Source organism: Glycine max, chromosome 3 (genome assembly GCF_000004515.6).
Source record: "Glycine max cultivar Williams 82 chromosome 3, Glycine_max_v4.0, whole genome shotgun sequence".
In the NCBI taxonomy this organism is placed as follows: Eukaryota; Viridiplantae; Streptophyta; class Magnoliopsida; order Fabales; family Fabaceae; genus Glycine; species Glycine max.
Window position 1 is genome coordinate 34032311 of NC_016090.4, and position 20300 is coordinate 34052610.

Genomic DNA, 20300 nt, shown 5'->3' on the forward strand with positions numbered 1-20300 from the left:
AACTAAGCAGTGTCAAATTTTGGTATAGATTCAATGTCTAGAATTTGACATTGACTAGAAAAAACTTAATAAAAGTAGGAGTAAAATTCATTAGATTTACAAAACTTTGTGATTTAGCAAATAATTATATATTTAATAGATACTAGGGCGATGGATTGAAAGATTAATCCACGAAATAAAAGATTAAAAATATAAATTTAATATTTGAATGCATAAAAAATATAACAAATTAATTCTATTATTAATTTTGTAAAATTATTTATTATTAAATTATAATATTTAAACATGAATTTAATAATAAATATATATATTTTTAAAAAAATTGACATTAAAATATAAAATTCAAAGATAAATTCATTATACTTATTACATTTAAATTCTTTATTTTTAAAGATCAATTTATTAGTGCATCACTGGTCGAATTTGATTATTTATTCAAAAGAAGAAAAAAAGAAAAAAGTAAGGACAGACAAGAGACACGTCAGCAGACTTTGAAGTCGTGGTGAGTGTGACGGTAGCATTGTTCTTGCTGCTGGTGGCGGAGCAGCTCCTTCTGGCGACGGAGCTCCATAACCTTGCGGTGCGAGTTCGAGTGCTGAGTCATCACGAACGTAGGGCTCGCGGCGGGTCGGTATTCGGGTACGAGCCGACCCGACTTGAACCGCACGCCGCACGCGTTGCAGAGCGTCTTCGGCCCCAACGGTCCCGTGCGCCACTGCGGGGTCTTATCCGTCGCACAGTGGCTGCAGCGCCGCACGCCGTCGCCGGTCACCGACCCTTCCCTTCTTGCTCTCGATTTTCCCGCCAACACCGGTGAAGATGATGATGATTTGGGATATTCGTTATTATTATCGTTCCTGTTATTGTTGGAAAGAAACGGCGTCGTGTGGGATCCAATGGATGCGGGTGGTGGGATGTTGTGAAACGACGTCGCCTCGTCGTTCACGAACTGGGAGAGCCACTCCAGCTCCACTGCTTCGTCGCTCTATGGATACAGCGAAATTAAGAAAAGATAATGAGCAAATAAATAATAATACTCCAACAAAAAGTAAATAATATATGTGTACTAGTTACACTGTCATTACATATATAATAATAAATTTATTATTTTTATAATAATTATTTAAAAATTATATTAATAATGGTTTTACAATGATATTGCTTGCATAACTTTAAATTAAAAATAGAAACTTGATTAAAATGGATGCAAAAATCTTTTAGGATTTAGGATTTTGTTATCACCATTACATTTTTTATAAAAAAAATACGCCCTTTAAATATTTTATTGAGAAACCGTGGATATTCATAAAAATAAAAGCAATCATAGTTCAATTGATCCCCCATTCAATACATAATCTCCCTTTTAACTATTCTTTATAAGATTGTTGGATTTTGTATTGATAGATAGATACATTAATAATCATTTTTTTATTAATTGATAACGTAAAAATTAAATACATAAAAATAAAATGTAAAGACTGTTTTATGACACCCATATATTAGAGTATTGATTGGATCATATCAAGGTAAAAACTTGAACATAGTAGTAGGCTTACCGGAACGGAAGGGAAATTGAGGAAGAAATTGGGATCGTGGGAGATTGATGGAGAGTTTTGCGGCGGAGGAAAGTGGTGGTGGGTGTCGGTGGTGGTGGTGGTGATGTTGGAGAAATCTAGAAAATCATCGATGTGTAAGCAATCTGAAGGGGTGGAAAAGGAACCGTACAAGTCCATTGTTTTCTTCTTTCTTTTGTTTGAGAGAGATGGAGAGAAATAAGAGGATTGGTTTTATATATTGATGAGGGGGGGCAGGGGAACGTGCGAGGAGTGTGAGCATGCACTCATCACTCACACTAACTCAACAGTGTAACTCACACGCACTCTAATGAATGAAAAAGTATACTTAATTCGAAGAACTAAGAAGAAGTAACATGCAAGTTGGAACTCAATGCAACATGGTAAGCAACTCTAATGCATGTCGGCTATTTCTTATTAATCAACTATCCACAAAATATGGAAAAAAATCCTCTCCATTTGTTTTTCAATCCGTTTCTTCCATTTTTATGATTTTGGAAAAATGAATGCTACTCTCCATTTAATGTTTATGTGTAACATGTTCATTCCATTTTATAATTTAAAATTTATAAATATATATTACTTATATTAATTTTTTTATAAAATAAGATATTTATTTTAAGATCTGTTACGTAAAATTAAATTTTTTTTATCTTTTTAAGATTTTGTTAACGTGTTAATATAAGTTGTTATCTTTGTTTTGACACTTGTAGGTTGGTTTTCAGCTATCATATCTAATTTTTTAGTCATAGTTTGATTGTTGCATACAAGCTAAAAGGAGCTTTTTATTAGGAGATGTGAGATGAATGATTAAATAACCGTCATGATCAAAATAGAAAGTCCAGATTTAATTGCTAATTAAAATTACACGTGCATTCAAGTTTGATTATGTCACACGCTTTTCTCACTCTTGGTTTCCAATTCTTTCGCGCGTATTACCTTTTCTTTCTTTATCGTCCCATCATCTTTCTCGTGATCAAACATTATCAAAAACTACTTTTGGGGTTTTTCTAACGCATCTTCCTATTGGGTTTTTCAACTTGCTCTGTTGTTTTGTTGTCACCCTGGACAAAGAGGCTCGAGTGGTTCAAGGTATTTTATGAAATAATTTATTTTTTCAAGACATACCTGTATCATTCAAAAAATGGTAACACTACTTTACTATTATTCAAAGAAGTACGAGAGAATAAAAAGTCATTAGAAACTCAAACCAAACAAAATCTACTAAAACACTGTGTGATAGAACCAAAATTGAATGCACTTGTAGTTTTAATTAGCGATTAAATATGGACCTTCTATTTTGATCTAAGGGCAGATATTTAATCCCCTCACCTCTCATAATAAAACACTTCTCTCACCCCATATGCCCCCTATATATATATATATATATATATATATATATATATATATATATATATATATATATATATATATATATATCCTCCTCCCTAGAAAAGACAAGCGATTTCTTTCTCTCCGAGATTTTCTCTTCCTTCTCTTATAAAAACTTATTTTTGAGAGCAAGAACATTGGTGTTCAGAAGTTCGAGGATCCTTTTCGCTATACACAATCCGAACCAACGGGTTGTCATCTTTTGAGAGATGAGCGCAATCAAATTTTTCTACGAGTATAGTGGGGGCATTTTCTCTCTAAGGATAGCGTTTGCGCGCTTCAACCAAGACTAATTATTTCTTCCTCTAAGTTATTTTTCTTCGTGCTTATCATATGATATAATGCATTGTTGATTCATGTCCTGCCAATTAAAGTTATTTTGCTAATGTTATTTTGTTATTTAATTCAAGACTTTGCATTTTCTTCTTATTTATTTCTTTCATTTTATTTTAATTTTCTAACCTTCTTACATAGAAAAAATTCACTTTCTTCTTGCATAGTCTTTTCTGCGGTCACATTTTGTTTAATCAAAATATCCGTCATGGATATGATTAAGTTCCTTTCCAGTAAGCCTGAAAAATCTACGAGTGAATTTTTTATCTGTTGGCAACAACAAATGAAATTCTGGTTTACTGAATTGAATTTATACTCTGTGATTTCTAAAAGAGAAATAAAAACTTTGACTTTCTTTACTAATATAGTTCAAACTGATACAACCAAATCTTCTACCACTAAGCATGATGTTTTTGATAAAGATATTTTGTGTCATGGACGCATTTTAAGTGCTTTGGCTGATAACACATAAACTTTTTTGTCATACCAAAAATTTTGTTGAGTTATGGGAAACACTTGAATTGAAATATGGATCTGCTGAAAAATGTTTAAGTCGATACTCTTGTGAAAAAATGATTGAGCTTCAAATGATTGATGGAAAATCTGTTTTAGATCATATCCATGAATTTGAAAACATTGTTTATGACATGAAATTGAAAGGAATTGTTTTTCCTAACATTATGCTTGTGGCTTTCATGATTTCAAAATTTCCACCTTCATGGACTGATTTTGCTCAAAGCCAGAAACATAAACATGAAGATTTCACCTTTGATGATTTGCTTGTATGTCTCTGCATTGAGGATAAACATCGTTCATCTCAAAAACACTTGCAAAAATATGATTCTCACTCTAAGGCCTATCTTGTTAAGAGCTCTAGCAAACCTTTCTCTAAGTCCTTCAAAAAGCATGGGTTTAACAAAAAAAAAATTGGTAGAAAACCTTCTTTTTCTAAAAATAAGAACAATGTTTTTAATAACAACAATAAGCCTAAGGATAAAAATTCAGGAAATGAAATTTTTTGCTTTGTTTGTGGGCGAGCTAATCATTTGGCCAAGAATTGTTTTCAACGTCATCGCGAGCCTACGTATTTCCCTAAACCTCATGCTAATGTTGTTACCACCAGTGCTGCCTCTGATTCCCTATCTGGCAGGTACCATGTCACTAGCCTTGAGTTAAATTGTGTTTTTAACTCAAATGATTAGTTTATAGACTCTGAGGCTAATGTTCATGTGTGTATTGATAAAAAAAATTATTTTCTTTATATCAGGAATCAAGCACACGTACCGTGAACATGGGGAATGAGAGTATGACACATGTGTTAGGAGAAGGTCATGTGAAGCTAGAGCTATCTTCAGGGAATTTTCTTGTTTTAGATGGAGTCTATCATATTTCTAATATTAGGAAAAATTTAATAAGTACTTCTTTGTTAGTCCAACAAGGGTACAAGGTTGTTTTTGAGTCCAATAGAGTTGTTATTACGAGACATGGTGTTTTTATTGGTAAAGGCTACATTTGTAATGGTTTGTTTAAGTTAAGTGTTGGATCAAGTGGTCTCGGAATAATTAAGAAGGGGGAGGGGTTGAATTAATTATTAATGTATCTTGACTAATTAAAAATTATCCTTCTTAATGTTACTAGATTCAACTATGCTTTTACTACTAAGTTAAGAAAGTAAAGAACAAAAACAATAACTTAACCAAAAGTAAAAGCGGCAATTAAAAGTACACAACGGAAATTAAAGAGTGTAGAGAAGAAAAAGACAAACACAAGATTTATCCAGTCCCCAAGCAACCAACGATTCTTGAGATTTCTTTCAACCTTGTAAAATCCTTTACAAGCCAAAGATCCACAAGGGATGTACCCTCCCTTGTTCTCTTTGAACAACCAAGTGGATGTACCCTCCACTTGAACTGATCCATAAGAGATGTACCATCTCTTGTTCTCAGTATAACAACTCAAGTATATGTGCCATCTACTTGTACCACAAAGGATATACCATCCAATGTGTTAGGACAAAGAATTCTTAGGCAGTTAGTCCCTTGAATTCTCTGTGAGGGGGATACAAAAGATATCTCAGGCGGTTAGTCCTTTGAAATCTTTTGTAAGAAACAGAAGATATCTTAGGCGGTTAGTCCTTTGAAATCTTTTGTCAAAAGGGAGAAGGGAAGAAACAAAAGAATTCTCAGGCGGTTAGTCCTTTGAATCTTTTGACAAGAGAAAAAAGTGAATGAAGAAGAAGAGTAGCACAAGTTTTTGAACAATGAACTTGAAGTGAATGAAGAAGAAGAGTAGCACAAGTTTTTGAACAATGAACTTTTCTTGGAACAAAAATTCTATGAAAGAAATCTGTTGATCATAAAAAGAAATCAATCTTTTAGAATGAAAGGAATCACTCTTAGTTATTTGAAATTCGTGTCATGGTCACATATTTATAATCATTTGATGACTCAAGTTAAAGTTTGTGACTCTTGGTAATTTCTTTAAAACTAGTCACCTTTTAAAAATTGTGACTCGTTTGAAAACTAGTTACTTTAAAAGTTGTGACTCTTTTGAAAACTAGTCACTTAAAGGTTATGACTTTTGAAAAACTCTTCAGAAACAAGTCACTTTAAGAATTATGACTTTTGGTAATTTATTTTTCGAAATCAGTCACTGGTAATCGATTACCATTATAGTGTAATCGATTACACATCAAAAGATGTGACTCTTCATGTTTAATTTTGAAAATCAAAACGTTTAGAAACACTGGTAATCGATTACAAGTATTGTGTAATTGATTACACAAATTTAAAATGATTTGAAAATGTTTTATCACTAATTGTGACTCTTGAAATTTGAAATCTAACGTTTTAAAACATTGGTAATCGATTACATGCTCATGGTAATCGATTACAGCTTTGTAAATTAGTTTTGAAAACAATGCTGGCTACTGGTAATCAATTACTACCTTCTAGTAATCGATTACCATAGAGTAAAACTCTTTGGTAAAAGATTTTGTGAAAAATTCTTGTGCTACTCAATGTTTTGAAAAACTTTTTTAGTACTTATCTTGATTGAGTCTTCTCTTGATTCTTGAATCTTGATCTTGATTGTTCTTGAATCTTGATTCTTGAAACTTGATTAAATCTTGAAACTTGATTGTTCTTGAATCTTGATTCTTTGAAACTTAATTCTTGAAGCTTTTTTACTCTTGATTCTTTGGAACTTGCTTAACTCTTGATTCTTTGGCATTATCAAAATAATATTGGAAGGCATTGCTTCCACATTAAGTCGTATGTCTCTTTCCATTAATAAAATATCTAGTCTTTCTTCTTTTGTTGCAAATGTTGAATGTTATAATATGTGGCATGCTAGGCTAGGACATGTGAATTTGAATTCTATCAAAATAATGATGTCTCTTAATCTTATTCCTAAGGCTTCCATTGATTTAAAATAAAAATGTGAAACATGTATTCAAGCAAAGAAACCCAGAAAGAGTTTTACTACATGTATTGAAAGAGAAACTAACTTGCTTGAATTGGTTCAGAGTGATGTATGTGATAGTAATGATGTGTTAACACTTGGTGGTAAGAGATATTTTATTACTTTCATTGATAATTTTTCCGAATATTGTTATGTGTATTTACTTAATCACAAAAGTGAATTGTTTTATAATTTCAAAGTATATAAAACAAAAACTAGGAAATCAATTAGAAAGAAAAATTAAAATTTTACGTTTCGATAGAGGTGGAGAATACACATTTTTAGACACGATTAATTTTTGTGAAATGCATGTGTTGGATCAAGTGACCTCGGAATAATTAAGAAGGGGAGGTTGAATTAATTATGAACGTGTCTTGACTAATTAAAAATCTATCATTCTTAATGTTACTAGATTCAAATAGGCTTTTACTACTAAGTTAAGAAAGTAAAGAACAGAAATAGAAACTTAACCAAAAGTTAAAGCGATAATTAAAAGTACACAGCGGAAATTAAAGAGTATAGGGAAGAAGAAGACAAACACAAGATTTATACTGGTTCAGCCACAAACCGTGCCTACATCCAGTCCCCAAGCAACCTGCAGTTCTTAAGATTTCTTTCAACCTTGTAAAATCCTTTACAAGCCAAAGATCCACAAGGGATGTACCTTCCCTTGTTCTCTTTGAAAAACCAAGTGGATATACCCTCCACTTGAACTGATCCACAAGAGATGTACCCTCTCTTGTTCTCAGTATAACAATCCACAAGTAGATGTACCCTCTACTTGAACCTCAAAGGATGTACCCTCCAATGTGTTGGGACAAAGAATTCTCAGGCGGTTAGTCCTTTGAATCTTTGTAAGGGGAGACAAAAGATATCTCAGACGGTTAGTCCTTTGAAATCTTTTGCTTAAGGGGAAAGGAAGAATCAAAAGAATTCTCAGGCGGTTAGTCATTTGAATCTTTTGTAAGGGAGAAGAGAGACACAAAAGAATTCAGACGGTTAGTCCTTCGTTCTTTTGGCAAAGGGAGAAGAGAATGAAAAAGATGAATAGCACAAGTTTTTGAACAAAGAACTTTTCTTGGAAGAGAAAGTGTTGATAAAAAAACTTTTAGAAAGATGAAGATAAATGAATTCGAAAATTCTGTAGAAAGATATTGAAAGATTGATTGAAAGATGTTTGAGAGATGATGTTGAAAAAAGATTGAAAGATAGATGATTCAAAGATGATTAATAATTATTAAAACTCATGCCATGGTCACATATTTATAATCTCTTGATGACTCAAGTCAAAACTTGTGGCTCTTGGCAATTTCTTTAAAACTAGTCACTTAAACAGTTGCGACTTTTGAAAAAATCTTCAGAAACAAGTCACTTGAAGAATTGTGACTTTTGGAAATGTATTTTTCGAAATCAGTCACTGGTAATCGATTACCATTAAGGTGTAATCGATTACACATCAATAGATGTGACTCTTCATTTTGAATTTTGAAAATTAAAACGTTTAGAAACTCTGGTAATCGATTACACAAGTTTAAACTGATTTAAAACTGTTTAAACACAAGTTGTAACTCTTGAAATTTGAAATCTTAACGTTTTAAAACACTGGTAATCGATTACTACCTTCTGGTAATCGATTAACAGAGAGTAAAACTTTTTGGTAATGATTTTGTGAAAACTTCTTGTGCTACTCAATGTTTTGAAAAACTTTTTTACTACTTATCTTGATTGAGTCTTCTCTTGATTCTTGAGTCTTGAATCTTGATCTTGATTATCCTTGAATCTTGATTCTTGAGAACTTGATTCTTGAATCTTTTGAATTTACTTAACTCTTGATTCTTTGACATCATCAAAATAACCTTGGAAGACATTGCTTTCACAACATGATATTATTCATGAAGTGACACCTCCGTATGCTCCTTAATCTAATGGTATTGCAAAAAGAAAGGAACATACCTTGCTTTATATAGTAAATGCTATGCTTGTAAGTTTTGGTTTGCCAAGTAATATGTGGGGTGAAACTTTATATTCTGCATGTCATATTCTTAATAGAGCGCCTTATAAAATTTTTGAAGAAACCCTTTATGAGCTATGGAGAAAAAGAGAACCAAATATAAAATATCTTAAAGTGTGGGGGTGTCTAGCAAAGGTTAATATCCCCATTAATAAGAAAAGGAAATTTGAACCAAAAACTGTTGATTGTGTTTTTGTTGGATATTCTTTGCATAGTACTACTTATAGATTTTTGGTATTTAATTCAAAAGTGTCTGAAATTTCTAATGATACTGTTATGGAATCTAGAGATGTCACTTTCCTTGAAAATGTTTTTCCTTTAAAAAATAAATTGTTAAATCTTTATATGGTTTGAAACAAGCTCCAAAGCAATGACACAAAAGTTTGATCAAATTGTTTTTTCGTATGGTTTTCAAATCAATAATAGTGATAAATGTGTGTATGTTAAACAATTTGATGATAGTGGATGTGTCATTTTATGTTTGTATGTGATTTGTCATTGTTGAATAAGCCTATATCTCCCATTCCAATGCATTGTGATAGTGAAGTTGCTATATCTAAAGTTACTAGCAAAATTTTTAATGAAAAAAGAAGACACTTAAGAGTGAGGCATAAGTCTATCAAAAATTGATTTCTCATGATGTCATTTCTCTTGACTTTGTCAGGTCAGAAAATAATATTGCAGATCCGCTTACAAAAGGGTTGACGCGTCAACAAGTGCTTGAGTCGTCGAGGGGAATGAGACTAAAGCTCATTATTTAGTTACAACAATGGACACTCATCTCCGTGTGATTGGTGATCCCATGAATGAAGTTCAACGGGTAACAACAAAATTGCTTGGACTAAAGTACACCAAAATAGAATTTTGCGGAGTTGTTTTGTTTCTCATTCCTATGACGATATATATTATAAATTGTGGCAATATTAAGGTTGAGGTATTTATATATGTGTATTTTTGGTATAAAAAATACCTCTGAATGAATCTGATGATAATTATTGTAGGGAAAAGGTCACAAACCACTATTTAAGGATTTACCTAGTGAGTGTGGTGGTGAAGCCGCCACTGTGAGATATGGGCTAATCTCTAAGTGACACTCATGAAACAAGATACATGCGCAAGGCCGTGTAACGTGCTACTATTGATTAAAACCTAATTGAACATCAATATTGTAGGGGTTATACATGTACTAAAGTCCGGTTAAAGAATGTATAGTTTAAGACAATTAAGTCACTACATTATTCTCGGGTGGAAGTTCATAAACATTAGGTATAAGGCTCAAAATTTGAAGGTTCCTTATGCCGAAATACAATATCACATACTCTTTCTCTTATGTTTCTATACAATTTTTTTTTCAAAAAATAATATATATTTTAAAATTTTAAATTATATAGGGGAATGTTAGTAAATATTTGTTTTATAATTTATAATTTATAAACATATATTACTTATAATATATAAAATAAAATATTTATTTTAGAATCGATTACATAAAATTAGATTTTCTATCTTTCTAAGATTTTGTTTTAATGGATCAATGTAATTTGTATGTTTGTTTTGATACCTGTAAGTTGGTTTCCAATATTTGATTTCCAATCGTCATATTTTTTTGTTGTTGCATAAGGGGCTTGATGCCTATCTCTTTCCTCCTCTCTAGAAAAGACAAGTAGAGTAGCAATTTGATTTCTTTCTCCCTAAAATTTAAATTTTCTCTTCTTTCTCTTATAAAAACTTATTTTTGAGAGTAAGAGCATTGATGTTCAAAAGGTTCGGGGATCCTTTCGCTGCACACCATCAGAACCAACGGGTTGTTGAATCTTGGGAGAGGAGCGCAATCATATTTTTCTACCCGTGCATTGAGGGTGTTTTCTCTCTAAGGATAGTGTTTGCGCGCTTCAACCCAGACTGATTATTTCTTCCCCTACTTTATTTTTCTTTGTGCTTATTATATGATATAGTGCATTGTTGATTCATGTCCTGTCAATTAAAATTATTTTCTTATTTAATTCAAGACTTAGCATTTTCTTCTTATTTATTTATTTTATTTTATTTTAATTTTCTAACAATTTGAAGAACCAAGAAGAAGTAACATGCAAGTTGGAACTCAATGCAACATGGTAAGCAACTCTAATGCATGTCGACTATTTCTTATCAAATCAACTATCCACAAAATATGGAAAAAATCCTCTCCATTTGTTTTTCTATCCGTTTCTTCCATTTTTATGATTTTGGAAAAAAGAATACTACTCTCCGTTTAATGTGTAACATGTTCATTTCATTTTATTAGAGTTCATTTTCTCTCCACTAAATATGTTTAATGGGAGAAAACAAGACTTAGGACTTTTGTGGACTCCAACTTGTTCAACCATAAAAGTTCTGAGTTTTTTTTCTCTTAATCGGGACAAGTCTAATAACTAGAGACTAGAGAGGATTCAGTTCTCTTTAATTAGAGATTTATTTTGTTTTTAAAAAATATTTTAGTGTGAAATCTAAAAGGGAGTAATGTAATATATAGATAAAAAAAGATAAAGAAATAGAGAATAAGATAAAAATAAATTATAAGAGAAACTGATGTATGAATATTAACCTAAAATGGGAAATCTTAAGCATCTATACAATTTTGGAGCGGAGCAAAGAGAGACACAAAGGGAGCGAATGAAAAATTAAAAGACAAAAATAATAAATACGATATGATGTAAAAAAAATAGAGAGAAATGATGTAAAAGTAAGTTGTAGGAAAATGAAATTATGAATATTACTCTTAATAGAAAAAGATAGAGAGAAGATGCAAAAGTAAGTTGTAGGAAAATGGAATTATGATTATTACTCTTAATAGAAAAAGATAGAGAGAAAAATTATGTAAAAGTAAGTTGTAGGGAAATGAAATTACGAATACTATTACTCTTAATTAAACAGATATAAAAACTAGAAAAAGATTGAGAGAAAAATGATATAAAAGTAAGGTGTGGGAGAATGGAATTATGAATATTATTACTCTTAAACAAATAAAACATTTAAAATTATGTTTCTTTTATTATCTTTTAACTTAAAATATATTTTAAAATTTTGTTCCACTTTATTATTATTATTATTATTTTTACTTTCTTCCCTGACAAAGGTGTATCAATATGGTCAGTGAAGGCATGTGATCAGTGAGGCATCTAGAAATAAAAGAAGGAATAAAATACAGTGTGGTAGCACAGACAAGACATACAAGTGCTCCCAACTAGCTCTCACTCACTCCTCACCTCTTTGAATTTGAAGATGAAAACAACAAAACCCATAGCAAAAGGGCAAAGACGGTTAAGGCACTTTAGTTGCAACTCACCAATTCATTATCCCCACAAGGCACGTGTAGAACCCACAACTCATGGGTCACACACGATATTCTTTTTTTTTTTTACTAAATTAGAAATCATGGATATGTCTTAATTTATGAGATCAAAGATGAACTTTAATCGTGATATATAATTATTATTAATCTAAAAAAAATTAAATATAATTTTTTTTATTAAATATATTTTTCCATTCATGTGAATGCGGATGAGTCTTTTATCCTATGTCAAGCATTTGGTTATGTTTTTCAATCGATTGATTATTACAAAACAATTTTTTTTTTTTTTTTGCAACACATGGGTACTCATAAGTCATAACGTGGTACATCGTCCTTTTATGCGGCAGGGTGCTTGCTTGAATTTGATTGATAATTTTATTCTTTTATTTTTAGATATAAGATTTTAATCGATTAGCGTGCTAAGGCCGAAATAATAAATAAAGCTCGTAAGAATTTTAAAATATAAATAAATATTTTATAATAGTATTACTCTCTTGTTTCTGTTATAAGACACTTCTAAGAAAATTTATATAAATAAATAAAAATGGGTAAATTAGTTAGTTTTATTCAAAGAAAAATATTATTAATGTATCAATTTTATCCTTGTCATTAAGGGTCATGTGAAGACATTAAAGTATAAAAATATTATGTATCACTGTCAGTAAAAAAACGTAAATTCTTAAAATCTTTAATAAGAAAAAAGAATGAAAATAAAATTAAGTGTTTTATATAAAGTATAAAATGACTTAAAAAATAATCAGTAATTCCTTTTAGACGATGTGTTATATTAATAACTGGAAATAGTACATACAATATATTTTTTTATTCATAAACAACACAAATATCAAATATTAAATTGCATGTTAATAGAAGTTTAACTTTTTGGTAGAAATTGAAAAGTTTGTTACTTATAATGCTTGGATTGCTTTGATAAGTCAAGATTTGAGAATTTAACAGTTTTAGACAATCCGAGAACTTGAAGTTGAATCATTAATATCAAAGAAATTTAAAAAAATTCTTATATTTAAAAAAATTCTTATATTAATGAAAGTAAGAAAAAACAGGTCAACTTTTTCTTTCATTTTTCTTCAATCTTCTCTCTAACCAATCAGAAAAAATACATTGTAAGTCATGTTTTCTTTCCTCATACTTTCTCTCCTATAAAAGGGAGCATTAAAGTATCCTGCAGCAGCTAGGAGGGACAAACTCAAAATCCAAGAAACAAATTACTCTACACAACAACTACGGGTGAACAATCCCAATTGTATCATAAAACAAACCCAATCCAGGAAGAATGTGTATAGAAAAGAGTAGATGTGCATTAAGATGTCTCCTTGTACATAAAAGGAGGTGAAGAAGATAATGATAAAAAGGAAAATAAATTAAGAAAATATATTGGACTATGGTTTTAAAAGATTGTTTTAACTTAGAAAAATCTTATAATTTTTTTTAAAAATTAAAAAATACAGTGACTTAATAAAAAATTTTTAAGACTTGATTAAATTACTCATTTGATCTCTATAGTTTCATGATTCTTATCTTTTTGGTCCTTATAGTTTTTGAAAGTGATTTTTTTAGTCCTTATCGTTTACATTTTAATTCTCTTTTTAGTTCCTATAGTTTTGAAAGTGATTTTTTTTAATCCTTATCATTGGTATTTTAATTCTCTTTTAGTCTCTATAGTTTGAAAGTGGTATTTTTAGTCCCTATACTTTATATTTTAATTCTCTTTTAGTCCTTATCATCAAAATATGAGTAGTATTATCAATTACAATTAATTACAAAAATATTACTAACTAATTCGTAACTAATTTATCGTAAAATAATTTGTAATAAAAAATAATCGATAATTTATAACTAATTTGTAGCTAATTATTTTTATATTTTTTTGTAGTAAGGACTAAAAGATAATTAAAATACAAATTATAGGGACTAAAAATATTACTTTCAAACTATAGGTACTAAAAGAGAATTAAAATATAAACTATAAGAACTAAAAAAATACTTCTAAATTACAGGGACTAAAAGAGAATTAAAATATAAATTATAGAGATTAAAAAAATTAATTTCAAACTATAAGAACTAAAAATATAAGAATCGTGAAATTATAAGAACAAAAAATAATGACTTTTAAAATTAAAATCAAGCTTATATAAAAAATTCTAATAGTCTTATTTGAATGAGACTTTTACCATAAGATTTTTTGATATTGTTTAAAAATTTTCTAAATCCTAATTGAATACATCTTTCTCAAGAAAAAAAAACAAGAAAGTGAGAAAAGAAAAGGTAAATAGTAAAAGCCATGTGCAAATCTCGTCCAAGTCCAAAAAGTGATTCAACACGTTAGAGAGAAATGTGAGACCCACTTAATTTTTGAAATCATCTATCTATATACAAACAATGCCCTCGGGTGCCACGTGTCGCGATTTCGTTGCCCCATTTCCCGCCCAAAAATGCCCAATCATGCTACAGTAGCCCCCCCCCCCCCCCCAACGCAGCGTTTTTTGTCAACCTTATTTTTTTTCCTTTTTTATTTTTTTCTTTTACGAATACCAACACATTTATTGTTTTTTCCTTTTTTGCGTTTACGGCCATTTCGCCTTTTCGTTGCCCCATTTGCTGTTGCTTGGTTTCGTGTTTCTTTTCTCTGCTGTGAGAAAAAAACATGGAAGACAATGTGTTGGTACTATTGTTCATGTTCTTTCTTATCTCACCACTACCTTTCCTTCACCTTAGGTACATAGACACATAAACAGAACCCGTCTTCTGCTAAAGATGCAATTTTTAACATGACATCTCTTCATTTGCCCACTCGTCTTCGGCGTTTTTTCTTTTTGTTTTTTGCCATTTCGCTTCCTGTGTTCTTTGTTTGGCAGAGAAGGTGGATGCACACAATAAAGCTGCGATTTTGATGAGTACGGGGGCGTTTTCGTTGTTGCTTCGATGTTTCTTTTTTTGCATGCTTTTCGTTTCACAGAGAAGCTCGAAGAACACACTAAAGCTTCAATTTTTTGGATTTTTAGAGGTACGTTTGCATTTATATTGATCTCTTACAAAGCTTTCTCATGGTCCTTTGCTTAAACTTATATTGCATGTTATTTCTTTCGTAGAGAAGGTCGAACAACACACTAAAGCTTTGATTTCTATCTCAACAAAACGGTGATTTTGACCACCGTAGGTGCATAGACCCATAAACGGAACCTGTCTTTTGCTAAAGATGCGATTTTTAACATCACATGTCTTCATTTGCCCACCCGTCTTCTGCGTTTTTTCTTTTTGTTTTTTGCCATTTCGCTTCCTGTGTACGAGGGGTTTTCTTTGTTGCTTTAACGTTTCTTTTCTTCCATGTTTTTTGTGGGTGTTCCTGATACTTCGAGCTACTTTGTTTCGCATAGAAGCCCAAACAACACTAAAGCTTTCATTTTTATCTCAAGAAAAGCAGCGATTTTTATCACAAAGGTGTGTTTTCTTTGTAGTTCTTTCAAAGCTTAATTTTTTTTGGTTTATTGTTTGGGTGTTCCTCATCCTTCTACTACTTTGTTTCGCATAAAAGCCCGGACAAGACTAAAGCTTTGATTTTTATCTCAAGAAAAGCAACGATTTTTATCATAACAGGTGTGTTATCTTTGTAGTTCTTACAAAGCTTATTTTTTTGGTTTATTCTTTTGTTGTTCCTGATCATTCTTCTACTTTGATTCGCATAGTAGTCCGGACAACACTAAAGCTTTCATTTTTATCTCAAGAAAAGCAACAATTTTTATCACAACAGGTACGTTTTCTTTGTAGTTATTTCAAAGCTTAATTTTTTTGGTTAATTGTTTGGGTGTTCCTTATCGTTCTTCTACATTGATGGTGCTTTCTATCATTCCTTTTTTTTTGCTTCTACGTTTCCTGTGTATTATATTTGGTTGGACCTTTTGTGTTTCAAATGTTAAATTGCACCTTTTGTATCCATTGTTGTTGGGTAGATTGCTTATTTGTGTTCTACCTCAGCCCTAATATTTGGGTGTTCCTGATCGTTCTCCTACTTTGTTGAGCATACAAGCCCGAAGAAAACTAAAGCTTTGATTTTTTTCTCACAGAACAAAAGGATAGATTTTTATGACAACAAGTGCGATTTTGAGGGTGTTCCTGATCGTTCTTCTACCTTGATGGTGCTTTCTATCATTCCTTTTTTTTTTTGCTTCTACGTTTCCTGTGTATTATATTTGGTTGGACCTTTCGTATTTCAAATGTTAAATTGCACCTTTTGTATCCATTGCTGCTGGGTTGATTGCTTATTTGTGTTCTACCTTAGCCCTAATATTTGGTTGCTTTAGTGTCTTTTGCATTTGTTGGTTATGATTTTTTTTGTGGGTGTTTATTAATGTCATTTGTAGATAAAAATTTGTTTGCTTTTGTAGCAATGGTACATTTTGTATCACATACTTATTATTTGTGTGTGCATTCTGTTGTTTCAAATATTGAATTGCACCTTTTGTATCCATTTCTGCTGAGTAGATTGCTTATTTGGGTTCAATTTGTATTAATATTGGAAAATAAAATTCTACTTACAGCTTTTGTATTTCAAAAATTAATTTATACATTCTTTGGTGGATGTCTATGATTCTTTTTTCTTTAGACTTTACCTTTCCTGTGTATTATATTTGGATGTTCAGGCAACCCTTCACAAGGCAAGACAACACTGTTATCCAAACCTGTGTTCTTGCATCCTCTGCATAGCCTTTAGCGGTACCTTCTTTGTTTCATTCTATTGTATGCCTTTGTGAATTTGTTAATGTTGTTGTCATAGTTGTAGTGTTATGAATTGGTTAGTTGTTGTGATTTGTGATCCTGTTTTTTGGTTCTGTTTCAAATTCTACAATGTGATAGTTTGTGGTGGCTTTGCATTTTATCATCTGTGAATTTCTTTCTTAAAACTTTGTTTTTCTTGCAATTTTTATGATAACCAATGGTTGTTTCTTATATCATTCAGTATTTCTATTTTGACAGGATGGTGAAGGTGTAACTGAGGAGGTGAAAAACAATTACCATGTTTTCAGAAAATTAGAGTCATGATCATCCCATTTGTATATTTTTTTTTTTAGCTTTTACGTTACCTTTCCTGTGTATTATATTTGGTTCGACCTTTTACCATTTCTATGATTCTTTGTATCCATTGTTGCTAGGTAAATTGCTTATTTGTGTTCTACATCAACTGTAAATGGCTTCTTTTTTTTCCTTCTACCTTTCCTGTGTATTATACCTAAGCCTTCTATGTCAGCCCTTATTTGTTTGATTTTACCTAAGCCTTCTATGTCAGCCCTAATATTTGTTTGCTTTATTGTCTTTGGCCTTTTTTGGTTATGATTTTTTTCTATGGGTGTTTAACCATGTCATTTTGTAGATAATAATTTGAAAAATTAAGTTGCACCATTTGTATTCTGTTGTTTAGTTAATTTTGTTTATATTTTGGTATATCCTAACTGACATTGGTTTTTAATTTTGACCGAGACCAACAAACTACACAAATAACAGTGTTTGGCATTTCAAATACAGCTTTGTTGAAATTTTGATATTGTTTGCAATATTTATTGTCCTGAATTGAAGTAATCCAAATTTAGAGTCACCGGCGATTGTTACTTTGCTGAAGTAATCCAAATTCAACAACACCTTTTTGTATCTTTAACTGAAAAATTTAGTTCGGTGTACAAATAATGTTGTATGCATGAATATTGATTTTTTGTGTTTCTTTCTTTTGTCTTTTCAAGGTAACGTATAGACCCCTACAAAGTCCCGTTAGCAGATTTTTTGGAATTTGTGTTTATACAGGTGCTAATGACTACTAACACTTTATCTTATGGATATCAGCATGTATTATATTAATAGTCTTTGTGTAGTGACCGTCAGTATTCTGATTTCAATCTTTGAAATGGGATGTCACATCCATCATCCCTCATAATTATTATAGTACACTACCAGATGTTTCCTGACGTATAATTTCCCGTGTAATTAATACACTACTAGATGTTTGCTGAGGTGCAATTTCCCAATGTTAAAACACTACGTGTCTATTCATATTTCATACATAGGGAAGTAAAAAACATCATCTTTTCCATATACACATAATTACTGTTTTTGATAAAGAGTTACTGTTATTATTTTTTAAAATTTAACCTTTGTATGTAATTATTTATTACTATTTAATTATACACCAATAGTCATCATAGACTAGCGCGTGAAGTGTAATAGCCTCACAATAAAAACACAACAACAGTAACCATAATAAACTAGCACGGGAAGTGTAAAAGGTTATCGGTTACTTTGTACATTGTTAATTGTTCTTGATAAGTGTTCACCCTCCCCCTCCCATAATTAAAACGCAGTATTATATATATCTATAACCACCCAGTATCCTCAAATCTTCACCCATTTGTCGAAGGACTTCTCCAAACACAAAACACTATGAATACATCATCATCAAATGTGTTTGATGCTGTAAGTTTAACTTTTCCATCCTTTATGTTTACCTTCTTATATGTTCGAGTTTGCTTCATCATGTAGCCTTCATCCTTCTATCCTTGTTCTTTTCGTTCATACTACATGTTTGATATTGCGATATTTATCTTCTCCTTTCAATGGGTACATCTTTGTTCACTTACTCATTACGTAAACATTTCTCATCTAGGGCCCATCAAATTTACATGTACCGAGAATTGTGCACCAATTTGAAGCGTCATTCCATGTTCAACAGGTTACGACTCTCACCCCTAAACATTTAGTTATTTATGTTAATATCAAATAAATAATATGCTTCAAATTTTAATGTGCAGAATGTCATTGAGGTTCCTTTGTCTTATCATAGACAATGGTCCCCAAATTATCCAAATTATGTGTTATTCGACTACGAAGGAGACAAACATTTTATAAAGCTTCATAAATATGGTAACCGTTTCTATTTTGGTGATAGACTCAAGGAACTTAGGAGAACCCATGGCATTCACGAAAGTGTTCTCATGCGGTTTGTTGGAAGGGACAAAAAATACTACTTTCAGTGTGGACGTTGTGGGACCTCTACACCAAAGGGCAGCCCCAACCATAAGGCACCATGTTTTTACCATTGATGTCTCTGAAGATATGATACATCAAAATTATCAATTGGTAGGTGTTTCTTAATTTAATCATAATCCTTTATATTATTTATTGTTGACTTCTTATATTTAATCACCGTGTTCCTTCTAACCTAGGTTCTGCCACCAGAGGCTTCAATTTATTTAACTGCATCAAAAAAATATATGGTTGTAGATTGTGGTAGTGGTAGGCACCAAAAATGGATGATCACCATGAACAATGGTATGTCATGTGTTGCTGACGCGTGGATTCATTGTTTAGGTGACTGTCATTTGAAGGCTGGAGATGAGGTCATCTTTTTCTACAACATTGACCAACATTTATGGGAGGTCCTCTATAGGAAGCAAGTTACATGGGATGACACAGAGGATGAAGCTGACTCACCTTGAAGAAATATTTAATTACTTATCTTTGTTTTATTTTGATATATTATGTTGTAATTTAATTACCCTCGGGTAATGAACAATTTTTTTTTTTTACTTTTGTTTGTTTAAACATTGCTATCAACAATACAATTATTATTATGTTTTATTCTATGTTTGTGGGTTTAATTTTTCTATGCTATATATTATTTAGTTAGATTCAATTTTGGTTGTTTCCAAATAATATTACTTGGGCTTTCGAAAAAAGCCTGCACTTTAGTGAATGTGGTTGTTCACCTTTACAGAACCAAGGGACAATGAAATGTAGATCTTCAAATGCTTCAAGTACATGTAAGTTATTTTTCTTTGTCTACTTTGTGATTTATTTTTATTTACTTATTATATACATTTATTGTTGCAGACCATTGAAGTTGTCGAGACTTATTGTTTGGGATCAGAGACCCTAATTCAAGATGGAACCTCATATTTTATGTGTGTTTGACATTGTACTTTGAATTGTAATTACATTAGCAGTGATTTCACAATATGTTACATGTTTTTACATTAGTAGTCTTTTTAGTCTGTATTATCTGTTTGAATATTTAAATTAATTTTTTGTACATTTTTTAAAGATTATTAATATTTAACAATTAAGAAATCTCAAATCCTAAAATGAACACGTGTTGGTAATATTCAAATAGGAGTATGAGCCCGGGCGTTCGCAC

At 31.2% G+C, this 20300-nt stretch overlaps 1 protein-coding gene across 1 annotated transcript; it reads right to left on the minus strand.

The window, feature by feature from the left end:
- Window positions 1-414: 414 nt before the first annotated feature.
- LOC100803262 (GATA transcription factor 2) lies at window positions 415-1876 on the minus strand. Its single transcript, XM_003521041.5, has 2 exons — window positions 1557-1876; window positions 415-985 (listed from the first exon to the last, which is right to left on the minus strand). The coding sequence occupies exons 1-2, from the start codon at window positions 1731-1733 to the stop codon at window positions 482-484; spliced, it is 681 nt and encodes a 226-aa protein (XP_003521089.1). The 5' UTR covers window positions 1734-1876; the 3' UTR covers window positions 415-481.
- Window positions 1877-20300: the final 18424 nt, after the last annotated feature.

What these genes read in the sequence shown, in the direction of transcription:
- LOC100803262 (XM_003521041.5), bottom strand. Translation starts at nt 1,733, where the DNA reads ATGGACTTGTACGGTTCCTTTTCCACCCCTTCAGATTGCTTACACATC. An exon ending in TCAATTTCCCTTCCGTTCCG is followed by an intron (nt 986 to 1,556) that starts GTAAGCCTACTA and finishes CTGTATCCATAG; the next exon opens with AGCGACGAAGCAGTGGAGCT.